Genomic DNA, 16,731 nt, shown 5'->3' with positions numbered 1-16,731 from the left:
AAGTATTTTGTGCCTCCCAAAATGGCTTAATCTGGGTTTGTCCTGGTGACTCACAGCGTTATCCTGCACCTGGAGCCCCCAGCTCCTGTGATGGGCCAAAGGGTGGCTCTAACTGTAACGCTTTACTCTCTGGTCATGGACACTGATGTTATTGTGTCTCCGTTTCATATTCACCATCCTTCCCTGCAGCCTCATATTCCCCAAGTTAATAATCATTTTAGGTGAGAAAGTAGCACGTTGACTTAAACATCCATAAACCTTGATTTTAAAAACAAAACCAAACCCCTCCTGGGATGAAATGAGTGAGCTCATTTTTTTTATATCACATAACTAGCGTAACGGCTGCCGTTCCCTCCTGTGCCAAGGTCATTGAGCTCATTTTTTTTATATCACATAACTAGGGTAACTTCCTCCTGTGCCAAGGTCATGGAATCATAGAATTGTCCAGGTTGGAAGGGTCCTTTAAGATCAGCTAGTCCAACCATCAACCTAACTCTGATAAAAAAACATCACTAGACCATGTCTCTAAGCACCATGTCAACCCGTCTTTTAAATCCCTCCAGGGATGGTGCCTCAACCCCTTCCCTGGGCAGCCCATTCCAAGGTATAATAACCCTTTCAGTGGAAACATTTTTCCTAATATCCAACCTGAACCTCCCTTGGAGCAACTTGCGGCCATTTCCTCTTGTCCCATCCCCTGTGACTTGGGAGAAGAGACCGACCCCCCCTGGCTACCCCCTCCTTTCAGGGAGTTGGAGAGAGCGAGAAGGTCTCCCCTCAGCCTCCTTTTCTCTAGGCTGAACACCCCCAGCTCCCTCAGCCTCTCCTCATCAGACTTACTCTCCAGACCCCTCACCAGCGTTGTTGCCCTTCTCTGGACCCACTCCCCCCCCTCAATGCCTTTTTTGTGGGAAGGGGCCCAAAACTCATTACTTTTAGACTGGCTGACAAAATACTTGCAGGTTATAAACTCTTGTTGTGGAACTCTGAATCCATTTTCCAGTGCAAATACCTGGTATCAGCTCCAGCACAGTCTCTGAACACACTCCATTTGTGAATTTAGACCTTCCTTTCATTGACAAACCTTATTGCAATTCTGCTTGTTAGAATGGCTGTGAAAAGCAAATCACACGTGCAAATAATAGCAAAACGAATTCCATTTATTCTTTGACAGACTACTGGTAGGAAAAAAGATGCCTGGCTCTAAGTTTAGCTACCACTGCTAAAGGAATTCCAGTGATGACATCTGTTCAGAGTACAATGCAGGCAAAAAGCAAGAAAGCTGAATGTCCTGAAATGGAAGGTGGTGTACGATGGCATTGCATAAATCTGATAATCCTCACTGCCAGGAAGTAAGTGATCAGTTCTGACCATTTATTTCTAAGAAACAAAAAAAAAAAAAAAAAATCCTTTCAACTGAAGGCAGGGATAAGGCTTGCATATAATTGCTAACAGTGTGAAACTCTTTTAATTTGCAAAGAGAAAAGCAATAGAAGACAGGCCTGAGGTATTCAATGACGGTAAACAGAAGACTAGCTGAAATGCCCTATTTACCTTTTCTATGTTAGAGAACAAGAAGGCACTCGTTGAACTTCGAAAGGCAACATTTTACAGTGGAGAAAAGGAAGTACTGCATTTCACTCGGGGAGATCATTGCCACAGGATATTGCTGAGGTAAATAAATCTTATATTACATTTTGATACAAAAGTATTATTTGCAGCATTGCTGGCTAACCTAAAAACGACTGATCTATGTTTTGGAGAATCAATGGATCACTAAACAGTCATTCTGGGAAGAATTACTAAGCTAAATTAAAAATAAAATTCTGGAGTAAAACGGAAGGGGGACAAAGCCTATGAACAAACGAGGCACGGCTAATGTCACGCTGTGGGATCGATGGCTCAGCAGAAACTCAGCTGCATCAACTAAAATGGATGTGCTCTGGGGAGGTGAGGGAAGCCGGTATCTGGCTTCACTGAAGGAGCTGAGATCACAGAGTAGAGGTAGATTTTGCATTTCCTAGATTTATGGAGATCAATATTGACAGGTTTCCCAGTTTCTATTGGCCTACAACGGTTCCTCCACACTGAGGTATGAAGATCTGCACGTCTAGTGAGATCGACCTCCGTATGTTACCATCGGCAGGACGTGCCAAGGAAAATGAGAGCAGGAGATGGCACAGATGCTAAGTGACACCAGCAGCTGGCTGCCACTTCCCGGTGTCACCCTTCTGCCCTCAGTAGGTAGACAGTCCAGGGAAGAATTTAAAAGGTCAGGCAGGGAGCGAGGGAAGCAGGACTTTAACTTCAGAAGGCTCGAGAAGGAGAGAACAAAAAGGCCAGTAGAATCAAATCCTAAGTGAAAGGGTGACCACAGGCCCAAGCCCTCAGCGTTTGTTAGAGCTATTAGTGTTGGGGAAAACGCTTCGCGTGCACCGACAGAGTGTACATGAAGCTGGGACCAATTTTTCCTCCTGATTCCTGGATGTTATCACCCTAGGACTGAGGGAAAAATGTATCATCTCTTGAGACTGCTTCATGGATAAGCCAAAAGGGTACTGACCTCACTGAATTGTTACAGTAAAAAAAAAAAAAACAAACCAAAAAACAACCTAGAAGCTTGTACTCTGTTCCTCATCTCAAGGGAACCTACGGAGCAGGGGCTGCAGCCTGTTCTCATCTGTGCCTGGTACCACAGTACTCAGTGCTGCTGGCCCCGAGCTCCTAACCCAGCTTTTCCACATGCTTTGGTTTTCCAGAACAGATGCACGATCTGTTTGCCTCTGGGAGATATTTAAAAGGGCTCTATCCATACACCACAAAACCAAGCTAAGCTGTGAGAGCTGCTCCATCCCCTTGACACATGGATAGCCAGAGAGAAAAACGCGGGAAGCTGCTGCCTGCACTGGCAGAGGTTGAAAGTGGTCCAAAAAGCAGTGTATTTCCCCATGGGGGAAGAACATGATAAGTGAAGAGAAATCAGTGCAACCTGACTTCATTGTGTAAACAGTGTTCTAGCTACACCAGAGATAAACCCAGTGTATTCTGGTGCCTCCTATTTATGTAATGGCGGGAAGAGATTTGTGTTTGTGTAAACAATGTTCACTGTAATGAGTTTAACCCAACGGCTCCGCAAAGAAGAATGAGGTGACGTCTCTGAATTCATTATGTAAACGGTCTTGTTGCTTAACACTGATGTGGAGTAAGCTGTGGCTGGTGGAGTAAGCTGTGCTAGGTGCTGGGATGAGAGGTAGTGGGGAAGGACGGCCTCTTCCCTGTTGGCTTCATAGAGAGCAGGTATCCTGACTTCTCCTCCTTCTCCATGTGGAGGTGTTGGCTCTTTTGCCAGAATTGCAGTGTGATAACATGAAATGGAAGCTGGACTCTTCAAAAGTTTAGCCCAAGATGAAAGAGTCTCAACTCCTTCTCAGGGACAGTCCCTTCCCAAAGAGGAACATAGCTCCGGGATCTCAGGGAAGGTCAGTGCTAAGCGCGGCTCCTGATTCACAGATTAAAAATTAGATAAAATATATCCAGTCTATTCACTGAAATCTTTTAGCTGTACAGGACTGGGACTTGCATGGGGGTATCCGCTGTTCCAGTCTACAAGTGCTCCCTCCACAGATCAGAAACCTCCTGTCTGAAACAGCTTTGCAAAGCTTTCACACCCCAAAGGGAAGTAAGAGTTGTGCGTTTTTAAGGCTCTCCACAAAAGGGTGACTGAAAAGATCTGTTCTCCAGTGCTATTTTTCAGCTTATTGGAACGCCTGGTGGAAACGTGGCAGCGTGGTTGTGCTCAAGCTGGAGGTGAAGACAGGGGGCAACGAATGAAGGGGTCCAAAGTTCAGCGAGGCCCCGGCTCCAGGAGATTCTTGAGGTTGATGTTGCAAAGTGGTAAGCAGTGGCTGTGTCTCCCCCTGTGAGTAGCCCATGACCAAACCCCCTGATGATACAGGTGGATTGCAAGGAGGAAGATTTAGGGGGAGGAAGCCAAGAAGATGAGAAAAGTCCATGTTAGCAGCACAGAGAGCCTCTGAAAGGTTAGCAGGGCTCTTGGAAAGCAAAGCCTCATCCAGGGGGGGTGGCTGAGGCGAAGAGGACTGAGGCTCACCAGATGAGAGAGACAGGCTGCCAGGAAAGTCTGACAAAAAGCTGTCCACCTCTACTTTGGGTAGTTTCTCAGGCAAATATGAGGTAGATCCAAGCTGATACTTTGGAGGAGGTTGCGGTGGGGAGGAGATGGGAGAAGAAGACTCCAGAGGATAGCTCATTCCCATTGGAAGAGAATTAGGAACCAAAGAATGGGGCATCCCTGAGCTTGGCATGGTTTGGAGATGCGTGCTGTACATGCCCACAGGCAACATGCCAGGGAAGCTCTTACCACCTATCATGTCTCTGGATGCCATACACAGGACGGGACTCAGCTCTTCTTTCACTGCAACAGATGAGCTGCAGCTTAGGAGACCCAGCATGTCAACTGGCTCTGTCTTAATCTTCAGCAGTTCCTGGGAGTGGCTTTTCTTCATGTGCCTGGTCAGATGATCTTTCCTCCCAAACCTCTGAGCACAGTACTGGCACAAGAAGTCCTTCCGTCCTGTGTGCACCACCAAGTGCCTCCGCACATCTTTCCGGGTGTAGAAGCGCCTGTCACAGTGGTCACACGGATGCTTCTTCTCCTTTGCTCCACCAGAAGCCCGCCTAGAATGAGCTTTGAGGTGCTCCAGCAGGACTTGGGTACTTTCAAACGTCTGGAGGCACACCTTGCAGCTGAGATCACCGCTGGCAGCCGCGTGCATGGCCAGATGCCGCCTGAAGCCGAGTTTCGTGTTGTAGTTCTTGCCACACTCAGGACAGTGGAGGGCCTCCTTGTTGGGATCGTGGGTCTGGAGGTGGTTGCGAAGGTGATCTTTCCGGTGAAACATCTTCTCACAGTACATACACTGATGAGGCTTCTGAGCAGAGTGCGTGGCCATATGCCTTTTGGGAGAAAAGCAGGAAAGTTTAGACTAGCGTCCAAAACGTCCAACCCCTAAGACAACACACCCTACTTTTTCGAAATTTACCTTGTGTTCTACACTTTATGCCACAAAAATCCCAGATGGCATTTTACCACCACTAAAGGATGCTGCCCCAACAGCCAGCACAGCGGGGACTCTCCAGGCACAGAAGCACAACGTTTCAAGCAACAGTTACAGAGTCTGTGTCAGCGGTGCCCGTCCTCCCTAGAATGCACCACCTCTGCACAGGTGTATTTCATCATCTATTTGGCTCCTGTTCCCTCTGTTGAAGCCATCAAAGGGGAAAATGACAAAGAAAACCTTGGTGGTATATGACAAGAAATGCTTGTCAGCTGGTGAGATGGCTTCACCAGGAGGCATCAGACTGGCAATGTCTGTTGTCAGCCACTGTGGGCTGATTTCACCTTGTATCTGACACTCTCTGACACTGTGGTTCACCTAGTTTCAAGTTCCTAGCAATCGTGTAGTTTAATTATTCCCTGCCATATTTCAGTACATAAATAGGAACCCTATTTCATGCTAGAACAATAGCTGCCATAGAAATATTCCTGTGATTAAAGTTAGAGGTAGGGTTTATGAAACGTGAATGCTATTGCTTTTCATTTTGTTTTTTAATCAGTGAACTTCACTTTCTGATTCAATTTCCTCCTTAGTAAAATAGAAAACAGCCTGAGCTCAGAATAAAGTACTATCTGAGGTTCTCTGAAAGGTGCTTAAAGAGATGCCAAGTATGGTAACGTCTGGGACTCAACTGCTTTGCAAGGTAACAGGGGCATTTCCCCTCCTCCACCTTCTCAGAAATTAAAGCAAAAAAAACACGATGGAGGGGTTTTCCCCTCTCTTCTGGTAGGGGAGAACTGTTTGGCAGTCACCTACCTATACAGCTTGTACTTAGAAGCAAAGGCTTTGCCACAGTGCAGCTGAGGGCAGTTGTAGGGTCTCTGCTCGGTATGAGAAAGCGTGTGAGTTCTCAGCTTGTCCACGTTAGTGAAGGAGGTCTCTGATATTTCACATTGGCATTTTCCCTGACTTTCGGTCTCTTCACCTCTCTGTCTGGGGACTAATTTCCAGCCTGTCTCTTCCTCCTCCTGCTTTGCATCTTGCATCCAGTTGGGAACACTAGGAAAAAATGCCGTCATGGCAGGTCTAGTAGAACGTGGCCATGTCAAGCAGAACTCGAGCCTGCAGGCATCTTGCTGGGATGTTGTCCTGGTGCAGTTTTCTGTTGGAATCCTCTGTGACCAAACTGGTTTAACAGCAAAACATCTTCATCTGGAATCACAGAAGGGTTGGTGTTAGGACACTGCATCTTTCACCCGTTCACACAAACGTGTGTGAGCATTCAACAAGCCATTACAAACGTGTGAAGACACGTGTTCACAGGAAACTCCCATCTCCAGAATGTGTCACACAAACGTGTGTGAGCATTCAACAAGCATTACAAATGTGTGAAGACACGTGTTCATAGTAAACTCCCATCTCCAGAATGCATTTCCTTCTTTTCTCCCTTAACCCCTGTTGCCTGAAAAAAAAGATGTTAAAACTTTTTCAGAATTACAATTTTGCAACTATTAAGAGCCAGCGTTACCCATTACATGCATTTTCTCCTGAAATATTATAGAGTCTCTTGGTAGCACTGAATACCTCAGCTTTCCCTATGTGTTTTGTGGATCACTTCTCATCCCCCTTTTTCATATTCTTCATGATCTGTTCTCAACCCATTACATGCATTTTCTCCTGAAATATTATAGAGTCTCTTGGTAGCACTGAATACCTCAGCTTTCCCTATGTGTTTTGTGGATCACTTCTCATCCCCCTTTTTCGTATTCTTCATGGTCTGTTCTCACTTGCTCTTGCTCTTTGCTTACATGGAATTCCCTTCAAGAGCTTTTTAGAGAAACTAAGGTTCTCTTGGTTGTTTTTTTTTTTTGTCCACTCTGCTACCAGCCTGGTGCACTAGTAAAACCATCTCCTAGGAAACCAGTCTGAATTACCAAACATAGGTCAACAGGGCTGGGGAAGAAAACTTGCTATTATCAGCAACATTGCACCTTTTTCTGGAAGGCAATAGATGCTGCTTCTCTTCATGGTGTGATTAGTCATTGTATTTTCACTTTTCTACTGTGGGGCAGGTTCTGCCTCTCTGTATTAGCAAGTTTTCTACAATAATGAGCAATTTTTAATTATCTTTTTTGTCTTTACACACTTATCCATTGATAAAGGAAGCTCAAACTGTTTCCTGTTCAACAAAATATATCTCCTGTATGCTCTGCTGGCTTTCATGTTGATGAAAATCTACATTGATCTCTCTTAGCAGGCTGTTCTTGAGTTGTGTTTGTCTTGTTGGTAAAATACTGCATTTTTATACAGTTCTTCCAACACCTAAACTGGTAAACAGTTAGTTGAAATAAAAACCTCAGAACAGATCTCTTTCACTGAATTTAGCTGCCTGAGAAACTCTTCTTAAAATAGCATCAAACCCTCAAGTTCTTTCACACTCCATGATTGCTTCAGAAGGAGGAACTTCCTGCCTGCACATCAACACCAGTGCCAGTTGTGGGCAGGATGTGCAACTACGAGGGAACTAACCAACCCCCATTAAGAAAGTGCAGATTGAACGTTATGAATAGCTGAAACAACAGCAACTGTAACTGCACCATTACTCACAAAACTGAGAGCAGTTCCCTCAGGATGGAAAACAGCAGGAAATGGAACGACACCAAGAAAATGTGTCAGTGTGAGGTTTAGAAATGTCCATTAAGAACAGAATTCAGTTTTGTGCAGGTTGACTCTAGTCAAGGCAGAGCAGAACAATAAAGGACTAGAACTGCTGAGGTGCCACTTTGGTACAACTCCTGGTGATGTGACGGCTGTTCCTACTCCTCAGGGTGCAGGAGTCCCATGGTTCAGAGCAGTCTTCCTTTCTAGGTGTCTACAACCATGGTTATTTCACCTCTGTATGAGATGTGTGCCAGAAAAGATCACTGTTCTCTACCTCCTGCTTCAGAGCTGCACACACGTTACGGGAGCCTCTGCCGCTTTCACCAGGTAGTTGCTTCTTTCCCTCTGAATAAGCTCAGCCATCTGTGCCAGTTTCAAAGCTACCTGAAAGAAAACAGAGTTTGAATTTTGCTATCTGTAAGAGTAAGGCACGTAAACTGTCACCTTCAGAGCAGAAGCCCAAATACAAATGAATTAAGATATGGTAATTCTGTAATTGATTATTGTAAAATTTAATCTGTAGGTTCCTTAAAAGCTACCAAGAAAAAGGACTCTACCTATTTGGGTCTGTTTCTAAGTCTAAATGCATGTCCTGGGACACTCTGACAGCTGTGGAATAAGAAAGAAAAACCAAGATAAGGGTCTTGCATAGTATCAGTGAAATACGGTAGCCACAGAAGATTAACAACGTAATTCATGCTTGGCTAGAAAACCCTCTGTGTGATGTAGATATTTAGGTTTTTAAAAAACTCTATTAGTTTTTTAGTACCATTTCTCCAAAGAGTGTTTCCAATGCGCTCTCTGTTCACTATACTATAAGTCTGTAGCCACCAGAGAGAAGCAGTCACCGCTGTCTGCAAACACTTCACCTACATTTACTCAGGGAACATCTTGTACATCTGGGAAACCTGGTTATCTTAGACAGATTTGTGCTAGTCTTGGAAAAATATGTCTAGCCTTTGCAGCTCCAGAAGTCTCAGGAAAGTTGGTTACAGAAAACTCCCATCACCAGATGAATCTTGTTCTGCTTCAGTTCTACAGAGGTTAAGAGCTTGGTGGGTTGAACACGGAGCTGAAAAAAAATATGATCCACCCAAGAGCTGGATTCCCACTTGCTGCAAACTTCTACGAAATACTCATTACTGCAGTCATCAGGTTTGTGCAAATTCAAGCTAGAAGAGCTCATATCGTACACTGTGTATGAGATTCCAGCCACTTGTCAGTGCACAGACAACAATGAATTGGTAAATAGTATAAATAAATTCTCGTTGTTCAGAGAAAGTCCCTGGGATAGAGTCCACCCCCTGCTTTGACAGTTTGTCCCAGTCTAATCCTTCGCAAAGTCTGGTTCAACGATACAGAATTTCTGCATGGTTTCTGCTCCTCGAAGTTGCTCCTGTGAGACAGGGCACCGTTCCTAGGCTGGCTGGGAAAACCTTGTGATCCAGGCTGGCAACCAGATCAGGGAACTGCCCAGGCTAAAAATAAAAAGGAGCCTGGATGAGTTCTCTGACCAGACCAACAGCAAAGCTGTGCTGACCTGGCTGGAGCGGGTGTGCAGCAGCAGCGGGAGGCAGGGACAGGGGGCCTGACCAGCCCCTGGGTTGTGGAGCTGCAGTTTCTCTTTTCTAAAGGGCATCTCTTCTGTCTGATTTCCATCTGGCTGTCCTTGGCTTCTACCTGTCGAGTCCCGCTCTGCCTTTGCTAAGGAGCTGCTCCAGCACTGTCACTTTTCATCCTGAAGGGACAGAGAAGTTGGCGTAGGGACCCCTCCGTCCCCTCAGTCCTCACCACCCACTTCTGCACTGTACTGCCCCAGCTGTCTTATAGCTGCATGCTGGTGTGGCTGAAGGAACTTACCTAGCTGAAAAGTAACTTATTTTTTAAATTTTCCCTCCCCTAGCCAGATCAGTCCCCAAACTCAGGTTTGCTAAGCTCTTTTAAGTTGTTAAAGCTCAAAGTTGCCAAAGCTGAAGGTACCAGCTACATGGCAGAAAGCGGAGACTAAAATCCACGGTGGGCACTCAGCCTCAGCCCAGGGTCTGCAGCGATCCCAGCCGCAGTGCCTTGCACCAGCCTGGCCAGGGCACGGGTGCACTCATGCCTTATTAAATTTCCTACACAACGACCAGCGACCTTAACACCTTAAACTGCTGCAGCAACATCCTCCAGAGCTGGTCTTCCAAAGCCCCCAAGCAGCCTAAGAAAATCACCCCTTACTTTTCTTTACAGTGTTCTAATCAAGTCTAGCTCCAGCCGCTGACTGCGAGGCTCTGCTACCAGACCTCAGACCACTTCATGACTTTTCTACATCCTCTGTCATTTTCCAGTATTGGTTCATTAATTATAAGGAAGGAAAAGCAGACACCAGACCTAGATGCACAGTACCAGCCTTGCCAATGCCACACCTGGATCTAAAAATCACTTTCCTACCCCCCTACACACCTTGTATTGACCCCTTTTTTTACAATTTTCCTACAGTCACAAACACCAACTCACATGTCATCATGATTCCCTGATTTCCCCTACGAAAACCATTATTTTCTTGCAGTGAGTGACTTCGGCTGTTTCTAGATTCAGAAGCTTTTACATGTAAACAGGCTCATTTTTCTAGTTGAGCTGCTTGAGCCTCAGTATCAGTTTCCTGCACTGGATCACTTACAGATTTTGGAAACATTCTGCGTAAAGTTTGCATTTATTTTCAAAGCCCGGGGAAAAGCTGCTGCACCTTTCCCATGGGATGTAACCAGTCACACCGTTCCTAGAGGATGATTTTCAGACAGGAAAAGCAGCCTTTTCACACTCTACTTCCCTGACGTGCCAACAGACGGGATTTTTAAAAGCCCAAACCCCTTCCCTGCAAAACCAGGAAAGCCCCAAACATGGATATGGCTCCGGAATGGTTTATTTATGCTACCAAAAAATTAAATTTTTTTAAACTCACTCAGCCCCAAAGTGGCTGTAAAGCTCCCAGGACTGAGTGCGGCCGTGCCGGTAACCTGGACCCTCCCCGGCACCTCCGCCAGTTGTACCGTGAGGGAAACGGAGTCCCCCCACCCCTCGGGGAAGGGTCTGTGAATGCGACCGGGCTAGTGCCAGGGGGCACACACGTGCCGCCCCCCCCCGTTACCATGGCGCAGCCCTGGGGGGAGGGAGGGGGAGAGGCGGGCCCGGCCTACGCCCCCCGCTTCCTCCTCCTCCTCCTCCTCCTCACACGCCCCCCTCTCCCCTGAGGGGACCCCGCCGCCGAGGGGAGGGGGCCGCCATGACACCGCCCCTCTTTCCGCCCCCCCTCCCCGCACTCACCCCGTTCCCCCGGGCCCCGCCAGGCGCGGCTCCGGCCCAGGCCCCGGCGGCCCCATTGTGCGGGGCATTATGGGAGTGACGTCGCTCTCCCGCTTCCGCCTCGATGGTGGCCGCTTCCCGCTTCCAGAGGCCGTTCCGGCGGGCCCCGGGGCATGCTGGGATAGGGCCGCCTCTCGTTGGTCTCCGCCCGGCAGCCATGGCGGCGCCGCCGGTTCTCCTCATCCTTCTCCTGGTGGCGATGGCGGCGGCGGGAGGCGGCGTGGGGCCCGCCTGGGACGCGGCCGGTTACCTGCTCTACTGTCCCTGCATGGGTGAGGCCCTCCCGCCGTGGCGGAGCCGCCGCCCGAGCCCCCGGTGTGGGCCACGGCTGAGCCCCGCTCTCGCTCCCTCTTTGCAGGCCGGTTCGGGAACCAGGCCGAACATTTCTTGGGAGCCCTCGCCTTCGCCCGCGCCCTCAACCGGACCCTGGCCGTGCCGCCGTGGATTGAGTACCGTCACCACCGCCCGCCCTACACCAACGTAAGCCCCCCCCGGGGGACCTGGTGGGGAGGGGGCGGGCAGGGCTGTGGCCTCTCTCGGTGGGGTGAGGTGGGGATCCCGGGGCTGTGTGAGTGAGGCGGTCCCTGTCCTCCCCAGCTGCACGTCCCCTACGCGGAGCACTTCAAGCTGGAGCCGCTCCTGCGGTATCACCGCGTTATCAGCCTGGAGGAGTTCATGGAGAAGCTGGCGCCCGTTCACTGGCCTCCTGGCAAGCGAGTGGCTTACTGCTTCGAAGCGGCGGCTCAGAGGAGTGCGGACAAAAGCACTTGTCCCATGAAGGTGAGTTCCTCCTGCATCCCCCCTGTGGGATTAAATCGCTTGAATTCCGCTGCTGTTCCAAAGGGAAGGACTGACTCACTCAGGTCGCTATTGATTTGCAAACTTAAGTGTTTGATTTGCAAATGTAGGTGTTGTCCACCTCAAATCCTCAAACTTAGGAGTTATCTACCCCAAATCTGTCACTTTAAGATCATCTAGTCCAACCATCAACCTAACTCTGATAAAAAAAACATCACTAGACGTGTCTTTAAGCACTATGTCGACTGGTCTTTTAAATCCCTCCAGGGATGGTGCCTCAACCCCTTCCCTGGGCAGCCCATTCCAATGCCCAATAACCCTTTCAGTGGAAACATTTTTCCTAATATCCAACCTGAACCTCCCCTGGAGCAACTTGAGGCCGTTTCCTATTGTCTTGTTGCCTGTTCCTTGGGAGAAGAGACCAACCCCCCTGGCTACACCCTCCTTGCAGGGAGTTGGAGAGAGCGAGGTGGTCTCCCCTCAGTCTCCTTTTCTCCAGGCTGAACACCCCCATTTCCCTCACCCTCTCCTCCTAGACTTGTGCACCAGGCCCTTCACCAGCTTCACATGCCTTTCTTTGCCAGCAGATCCTTGGGGTTCAGGAAGATGGTTTGTGTAAATAGGTTTTATCGCTTCAGACTTTATTGTGCCTGTGAGGAGCGCTGATCTATAACAACAAAGCTTTCTGGTCTCTGCCTTTTTCTCCTCTGTGATACAGTTATCCTCCTGGTTTTAAAGAACTTTCTCCTTGTGGAGCTGATCTGTGAAATTGGAGCTGATAATGTATTTGGTCTGCTTTCCTCCTGTAACAGAAAAACTTCAACTGCACCCCAGGATCTTGCTAGATCTGCCTTTCAGGCTCTGCGTATGCGCTGAATGAACACTTGTCTTTCCTTCACAGGATGGAAATCCATTTGGTCCCTTCTGGGATCAGTTCCAGGTGGATTTTGATAAGTCTGAGCTCTTCAAGGGAATTTCCTTCAGTTCTGCATACAAAGACCATTGGATCCAAAGGTAGTAAGAAGATGGAAAAGTGCTGGCATGGCACTGTAGGCATTTAAAGTAACTCATGAAAACAGTTGTGCGAGTCACTGTGCAAAGCCTTTGCATTTTGGGAAGAGATTGAAGTGGTTAGTTAGCAGTATAATTAAAAATCTTAATACTTTTTCCATTAAATAGTCACTGAGCAAACTCTTCCTGTGGGCAGTATTAGATGCGAACTCTGTTAGGCTGATTGATTTCTGAGCAAGTAATATTTAGTTAAAGTATTTATTGATTACATATAATTATTCATCAAAAATAATATGGTTCTCAGTTGCTAATCATGAACTATATTTTACTGGTTACCTCATGTTTTCAGAGCTACTTCAGTTGTATCAGTAAGTTTGGGTGACAGAATGGCTCTAGTCCGTGGTGGAAATATAAGCTCTCATTGCTTCGTAGCTCAGTGCTATATGTGTATGAGATTCTTATCTTTTATCTGTTAAATAATACTAATTGATTTGTTGCCAGGTCTGAGGTAAAATGTGGTACCTGAGTTTTGCTTCAGTGTTCTGTCCACATGGCAAAATGGTTAGGATTGGTCTTGGGTAAATTTGGAGCAATAGATGCTGCCTATTTTAGCATTAGTTTCCATTCTAATGGGAATTGTAATTCTAATTTCCATTCTAATGGAACAGAAACTTCAGGAAATTCCTGCTGAATACGAAGCATACAAGGTTACACTGTGTTTCAGTCTGCTGGGTTTTTTTTCCTCTAGGTTTTCACCATCTGAGCACCCTGTACTTGCCTTACCTGGAGCTCCAGCCCAGTTTCCAGTCTTAGAGGAGCACCGGCCCCTCCAGAAGTACATGGTGTGGTCTGATGAAATGGTGAAGAAAGGAGAAGCCTATATTCATTCTCTGCTGGTCAGGCCCTACGTAGGAATTCACCTGAGGATTGGCTCAGACTGGGTATGGCTCCTGTGTGCTGCTGGTTGCTGTAGGTGGGTCACCAATGCTTGTGAAAGAAGCTGCCCAAAGAGGAGCTGTGCTTCTGGGGTGGCAGCCCAAGCCCTGCTGGCATTTGATAACTCACTGTGTGTTAGAAATGCCATCAAGATTTCTCTTTGCAACGGGCTGTAACGCTGCTGGCAGAGGTGGGGGACATGGTAGTGTTTTCTCACACTTGCCATTCAAACATGATTATTTTCTCTTTTCTTCTTCCAACAGAAAAATGCTTGCAATATGTTAAAGGATGGGACGGCTGGACCACACTTCATGGCTTCACCTCAGTGTGTGGGCTACGACCGAAGCGCCGCGGTCCCTCTCACCATGGACATGTGCCTGCCAGACCTCAAAGAGATCAAGCGTGCTCTCAAGCTGTGGGTGAAAAAGACAGAAGCTAAATCTATTTTTATTGCTACTGATTCTGAGCCCTACACGACAGAAATACGGCAGTTCTTCCAAGGAAAGGTAAGTCTTTCAGGAACCTGTTCTGACAGGAGTGCTTTAATAAAAACCTTCTCTGGATTCTGGCCAGTTGCTGCCACAGACAGCAGGCAGGCAGTTGTGCAATACTTTATTCACAGACAAATATTGGCATCTCAAAATAAATTTTGCTCATAGCAATAAAGATTATACTGTAAAACTTTTCCTTTCCTAGAGGTTGAGGAGCATTATCCTGCATGGTAGTAAATTTCTCCTTGAAACAAGACTTCAATTAAATAAACCTAAGTGATTTTCAAAAATGTTTTGACATTTATCTATCCATAAATGAATTATAGCACAATTTAAGACGGAACCCACTCCCTTTTTGTTGTCTATTCCCATTTCTAATATTATGCCAAAGCATTTGGATTGTAATAATAGATGACTGGAATAATTTCTTTCCTTGTTTCCCTGCAGATCAAGGTTGTTAACTTGCAGCCAGAAGTGCCTCAGATTGATTTATATATTCTTGGCCAGTCCGATCATTTTATCGGGAACTGCGTCTCTTCGTTTACTGCCTTTGTGAAAAGAGAGCGTGACGTGCATGGAAAACCCTCTTCGTTTTTTGGCATGGACCACCCACCAAGATTACGGGATGAATTCTGACCAAAAGAGGGACAAGCTCCATAGTTTTCAGGGCTCTGAGCTTGGTTACCTCACTGAGGGACCGCTTGGTGCTAATGGTGCTCTCCTGCCTGAAGAGCACGTTGCCGGGCTGCCGCAGAGCTGCCTGTGGTGCTCCTCACTTACTGTTCTGTCTGACTTCTATGTTTCCAGCATGAGGTCAGACAGAAAAGTAATTTTAAATCATGTAGTTTATAGGAAGCTATGAACTACGTATACTTTTTTAAGACGTAGTTTACTTAGTTCTCCATTCTCACTATTTGGGGGTTGCCAGCAATCATGATGAAGTAGCTGCTTGGATTTCCTCTTTTTCCATTTTTTATTTCCGTTAAATCTTAAGTTTTACCTGGAGCTGCGAAGCTTCTTGTCCAAAACTGACCATAAGTGCAAACTATTGCCAGGAATATCACATTCCCTGGAAAGGACTGCAAGATAAACCTCAGGACAAAAAATGAAAGATCTAGGTTTTATCATGTACCACTGTTGCCTTACTAGAGCTGTGTCACCTCAGTGCCTCGGTTTTCATTCCCCTGTCAAAAGAGGTTTCATCTCCAGCGGTGCTACTGAAGCGCAGCGGGGACATGTTTTGATGTGGCAGCTGTCTCTTCAGCCCATCTTTGTGTGGAACTGGGGGAGAAGGTGCTTGCAGGGCCACAGGCAGGAGATTTTCCATAGCCAGTCGAGAGTTGGAGATGTAGGGCTTGTAGCTGGTGACGTCAGGTGGAGGTCTGTGGTAGAAATGAAACTGATTTTAAGCTAAGATTTTTAACGTAGCTGTAGTGGGTTTGGTGTATGTTGTACCTAGGTCTATGTTAATGTTGTTTCTGGTTCTTGTGTTGTTTTTTTGTGGTTTTTTTGTCAGTTTTTGTACTTTGTGAAATAACCCCTCTGACAACAGACCCCTGTCTGTGAGGGTAGATAACTGAGGAGAGAACTGTTGGAAGCGTTCACTGATGGTGAAACAGCAGCTGAAAACCTCTTAGTTTTGCACTGCTAACACCGATAATCCCAGTGTGGTGAGATTCAACTTGACCAATGCCTTTTGGTACTCCTGTCATTTTATTAATTTTTTCCCAAAGACTGAGTACAGAACTTACTGTTTCTTTTTTAAAAACACCTTTTAGGTCAATCTGTCATACTGGGGCTGGCTGCCTTCAGTGTGCTGCTGCGGTCTAAATGCTGCTTTCTCTGAGCAGTTACTGGGATTTCGCTCTAAATATCTTTTTGGTGGGGGGTTTTTCCCTCCTTGGAAATGTTTCTCAGCTTTGAAGGAGTTTGAAGGCTCAAGGGAGGGCACAAGAGGGAGCTAAATGAGACGGTACCTGAAGTGTCAGGGCGGCAAAGACTCATGTCTTGTTTCCTCAGTGCTGGCTTCCAGAAATTTGTGGGATTTGGCAGTTTTGGGACCTCTGGCCACATCCTAGGGCAGCTGGGCACCTGCACGCTCCTCCCTTGGTGATGTTGGATGACGCCATTAGGGTGGCCTTGTCTCACTGCAGGGCAAGGGCAGCCTTTCCGCACAGTATTGTATTAAACAGTGTATTAAAAGAAAATGTGGGGGTTTTTTTAAAGAAAAAGGGGGTTTTTTTTTGTAATCTTTCCGCACAGTATTGTATTAAACAGTGTATTAAAAGAAAATGTGGGGGGTTTTTTAAAGAAAAAGGTATTTTTTTTGTAAGAATAAAAACCTGCTTTTGTATTAAATTGCGTTGCACAGACATTCCTTTCCTGAGTGAGCGCCCCCTGAAGCGGGGCCC

General features: G+C 46.8%; 2 protein-coding genes across 3 annotated transcripts; one reads left to right on the top strand and one right to left on the bottom strand.

Annotated features, from left to right (window-relative positions):
• Positions 1–1,139: 1,139 nt before the first annotated feature.
• On the bottom strand, positions 1,140–6,352 carry PLAGL2 (pleiomorphic adenoma gene-like 2). Of its 2 annotated transcripts, XM_014956644.1 has the most exons (3): positions 5,895–6,352; positions 4,382–4,977; positions 1,140–1,380 (listed from the first exon to the last, which is right to left on the bottom strand). In XM_014956644.1, the coding sequence occupies exons 1-3, from the start codon at positions 6,155–6,157 to the stop codon at positions 1,361–1,363; spliced, it is 879 nt and encodes a 292-aa protein (XP_014812130.1). In that variant the 5' UTR covers positions 6,158–6,352; the 3' UTR covers positions 1,140–1,360. The 2 variants fall into 2 exon arrangements, with proteins under 2 accessions (XP_014812130.1, XP_014812121.1); XM_014956635.1 differs by having other exon boundaries at positions 1,140–4,977; positions 5,895–6,348.
• A 4,781-nt stretch (positions 6,353–11,133) lies between these two features.
• POFUT1 (protein O-fucosyltransferase 1) lies at positions 11,134–16,547 on the top strand. The gene is made up of 7 exons (XM_014956624.1): positions 11,134–11,356; positions 11,443–11,564; positions 11,682–11,864; positions 12,784–12,896; positions 13,642–13,834; positions 14,093–14,335; positions 14,768–16,547. The coding sequence occupies exons 1-7, from the start codon at positions 11,149–11,151 to the stop codon at positions 14,954–14,956; spliced, it is 1,251 nt and encodes a 416-aa protein (XP_014812110.1). The 5' UTR covers positions 11,134–11,148; the 3' UTR covers positions 14,957–16,547.
• The last annotated feature ends 184 nt before the right edge of the window (positions 16,548–16,731 follow it).

This window comes from Calidris pugnax, unplaced genomic scaffold (genome assembly GCF_001431845.1).
Source record: "Calidris pugnax isolate Ruff unplaced genomic scaffold, ASM143184v1 scaffold50, whole genome shotgun sequence".
In the NCBI taxonomy this organism is placed as follows: Eukaryota; Metazoa; Chordata; class Aves; order Charadriiformes; family Scolopacidae; genus Calidris; species Calidris pugnax.
The sequence above is the reverse complement of the archived record's forward strand: the minus strand, read 5'-3'. Positions and strand labels throughout refer to the sequence as shown.

What these genes read in the sequence shown, in the direction of transcription:
- PLAGL2 (XM_014956635.1), bottom strand. Translation starts at nt 6,157, where the DNA reads ATGACGGCATTTTTTCCTAGTGTTCCCAACTGGATGCAAGATGCAAAG. An exon ending in TCTAAGTACAAGCTGTATAG is followed by an intron (nt 4,978 to 5,894) that starts GTAGGTGACTGC and finishes TTCTCCCAAAAG; the next exon opens with GCATATGGCCACGCACTCTG.
- POFUT1 (XM_014956624.1), top strand. Translation starts at nt 11,149, where the DNA reads ATGGTGGCCGCTTCCCGCTTCCAGAGGCCGTTCCGGCGGGCCCCGGGG. An exon ending in GCTCTACTGTCCCTGCATGG is followed by an intron (nt 11,357 to 11,442) that starts GTGAGGCCCTCC and finishes CCCTCTTTGCAG; the next exon opens with GCCGGTTCGGGAACCAGGCC. An exon ending in TGAGGATTGGCTCAGACTGG is followed by an intron (nt 13,835 to 14,092) that starts GTATGGCTCCTG and finishes TTCTTCCAACAG; the next exon opens with AAAAATGCTTGCAATATGTT.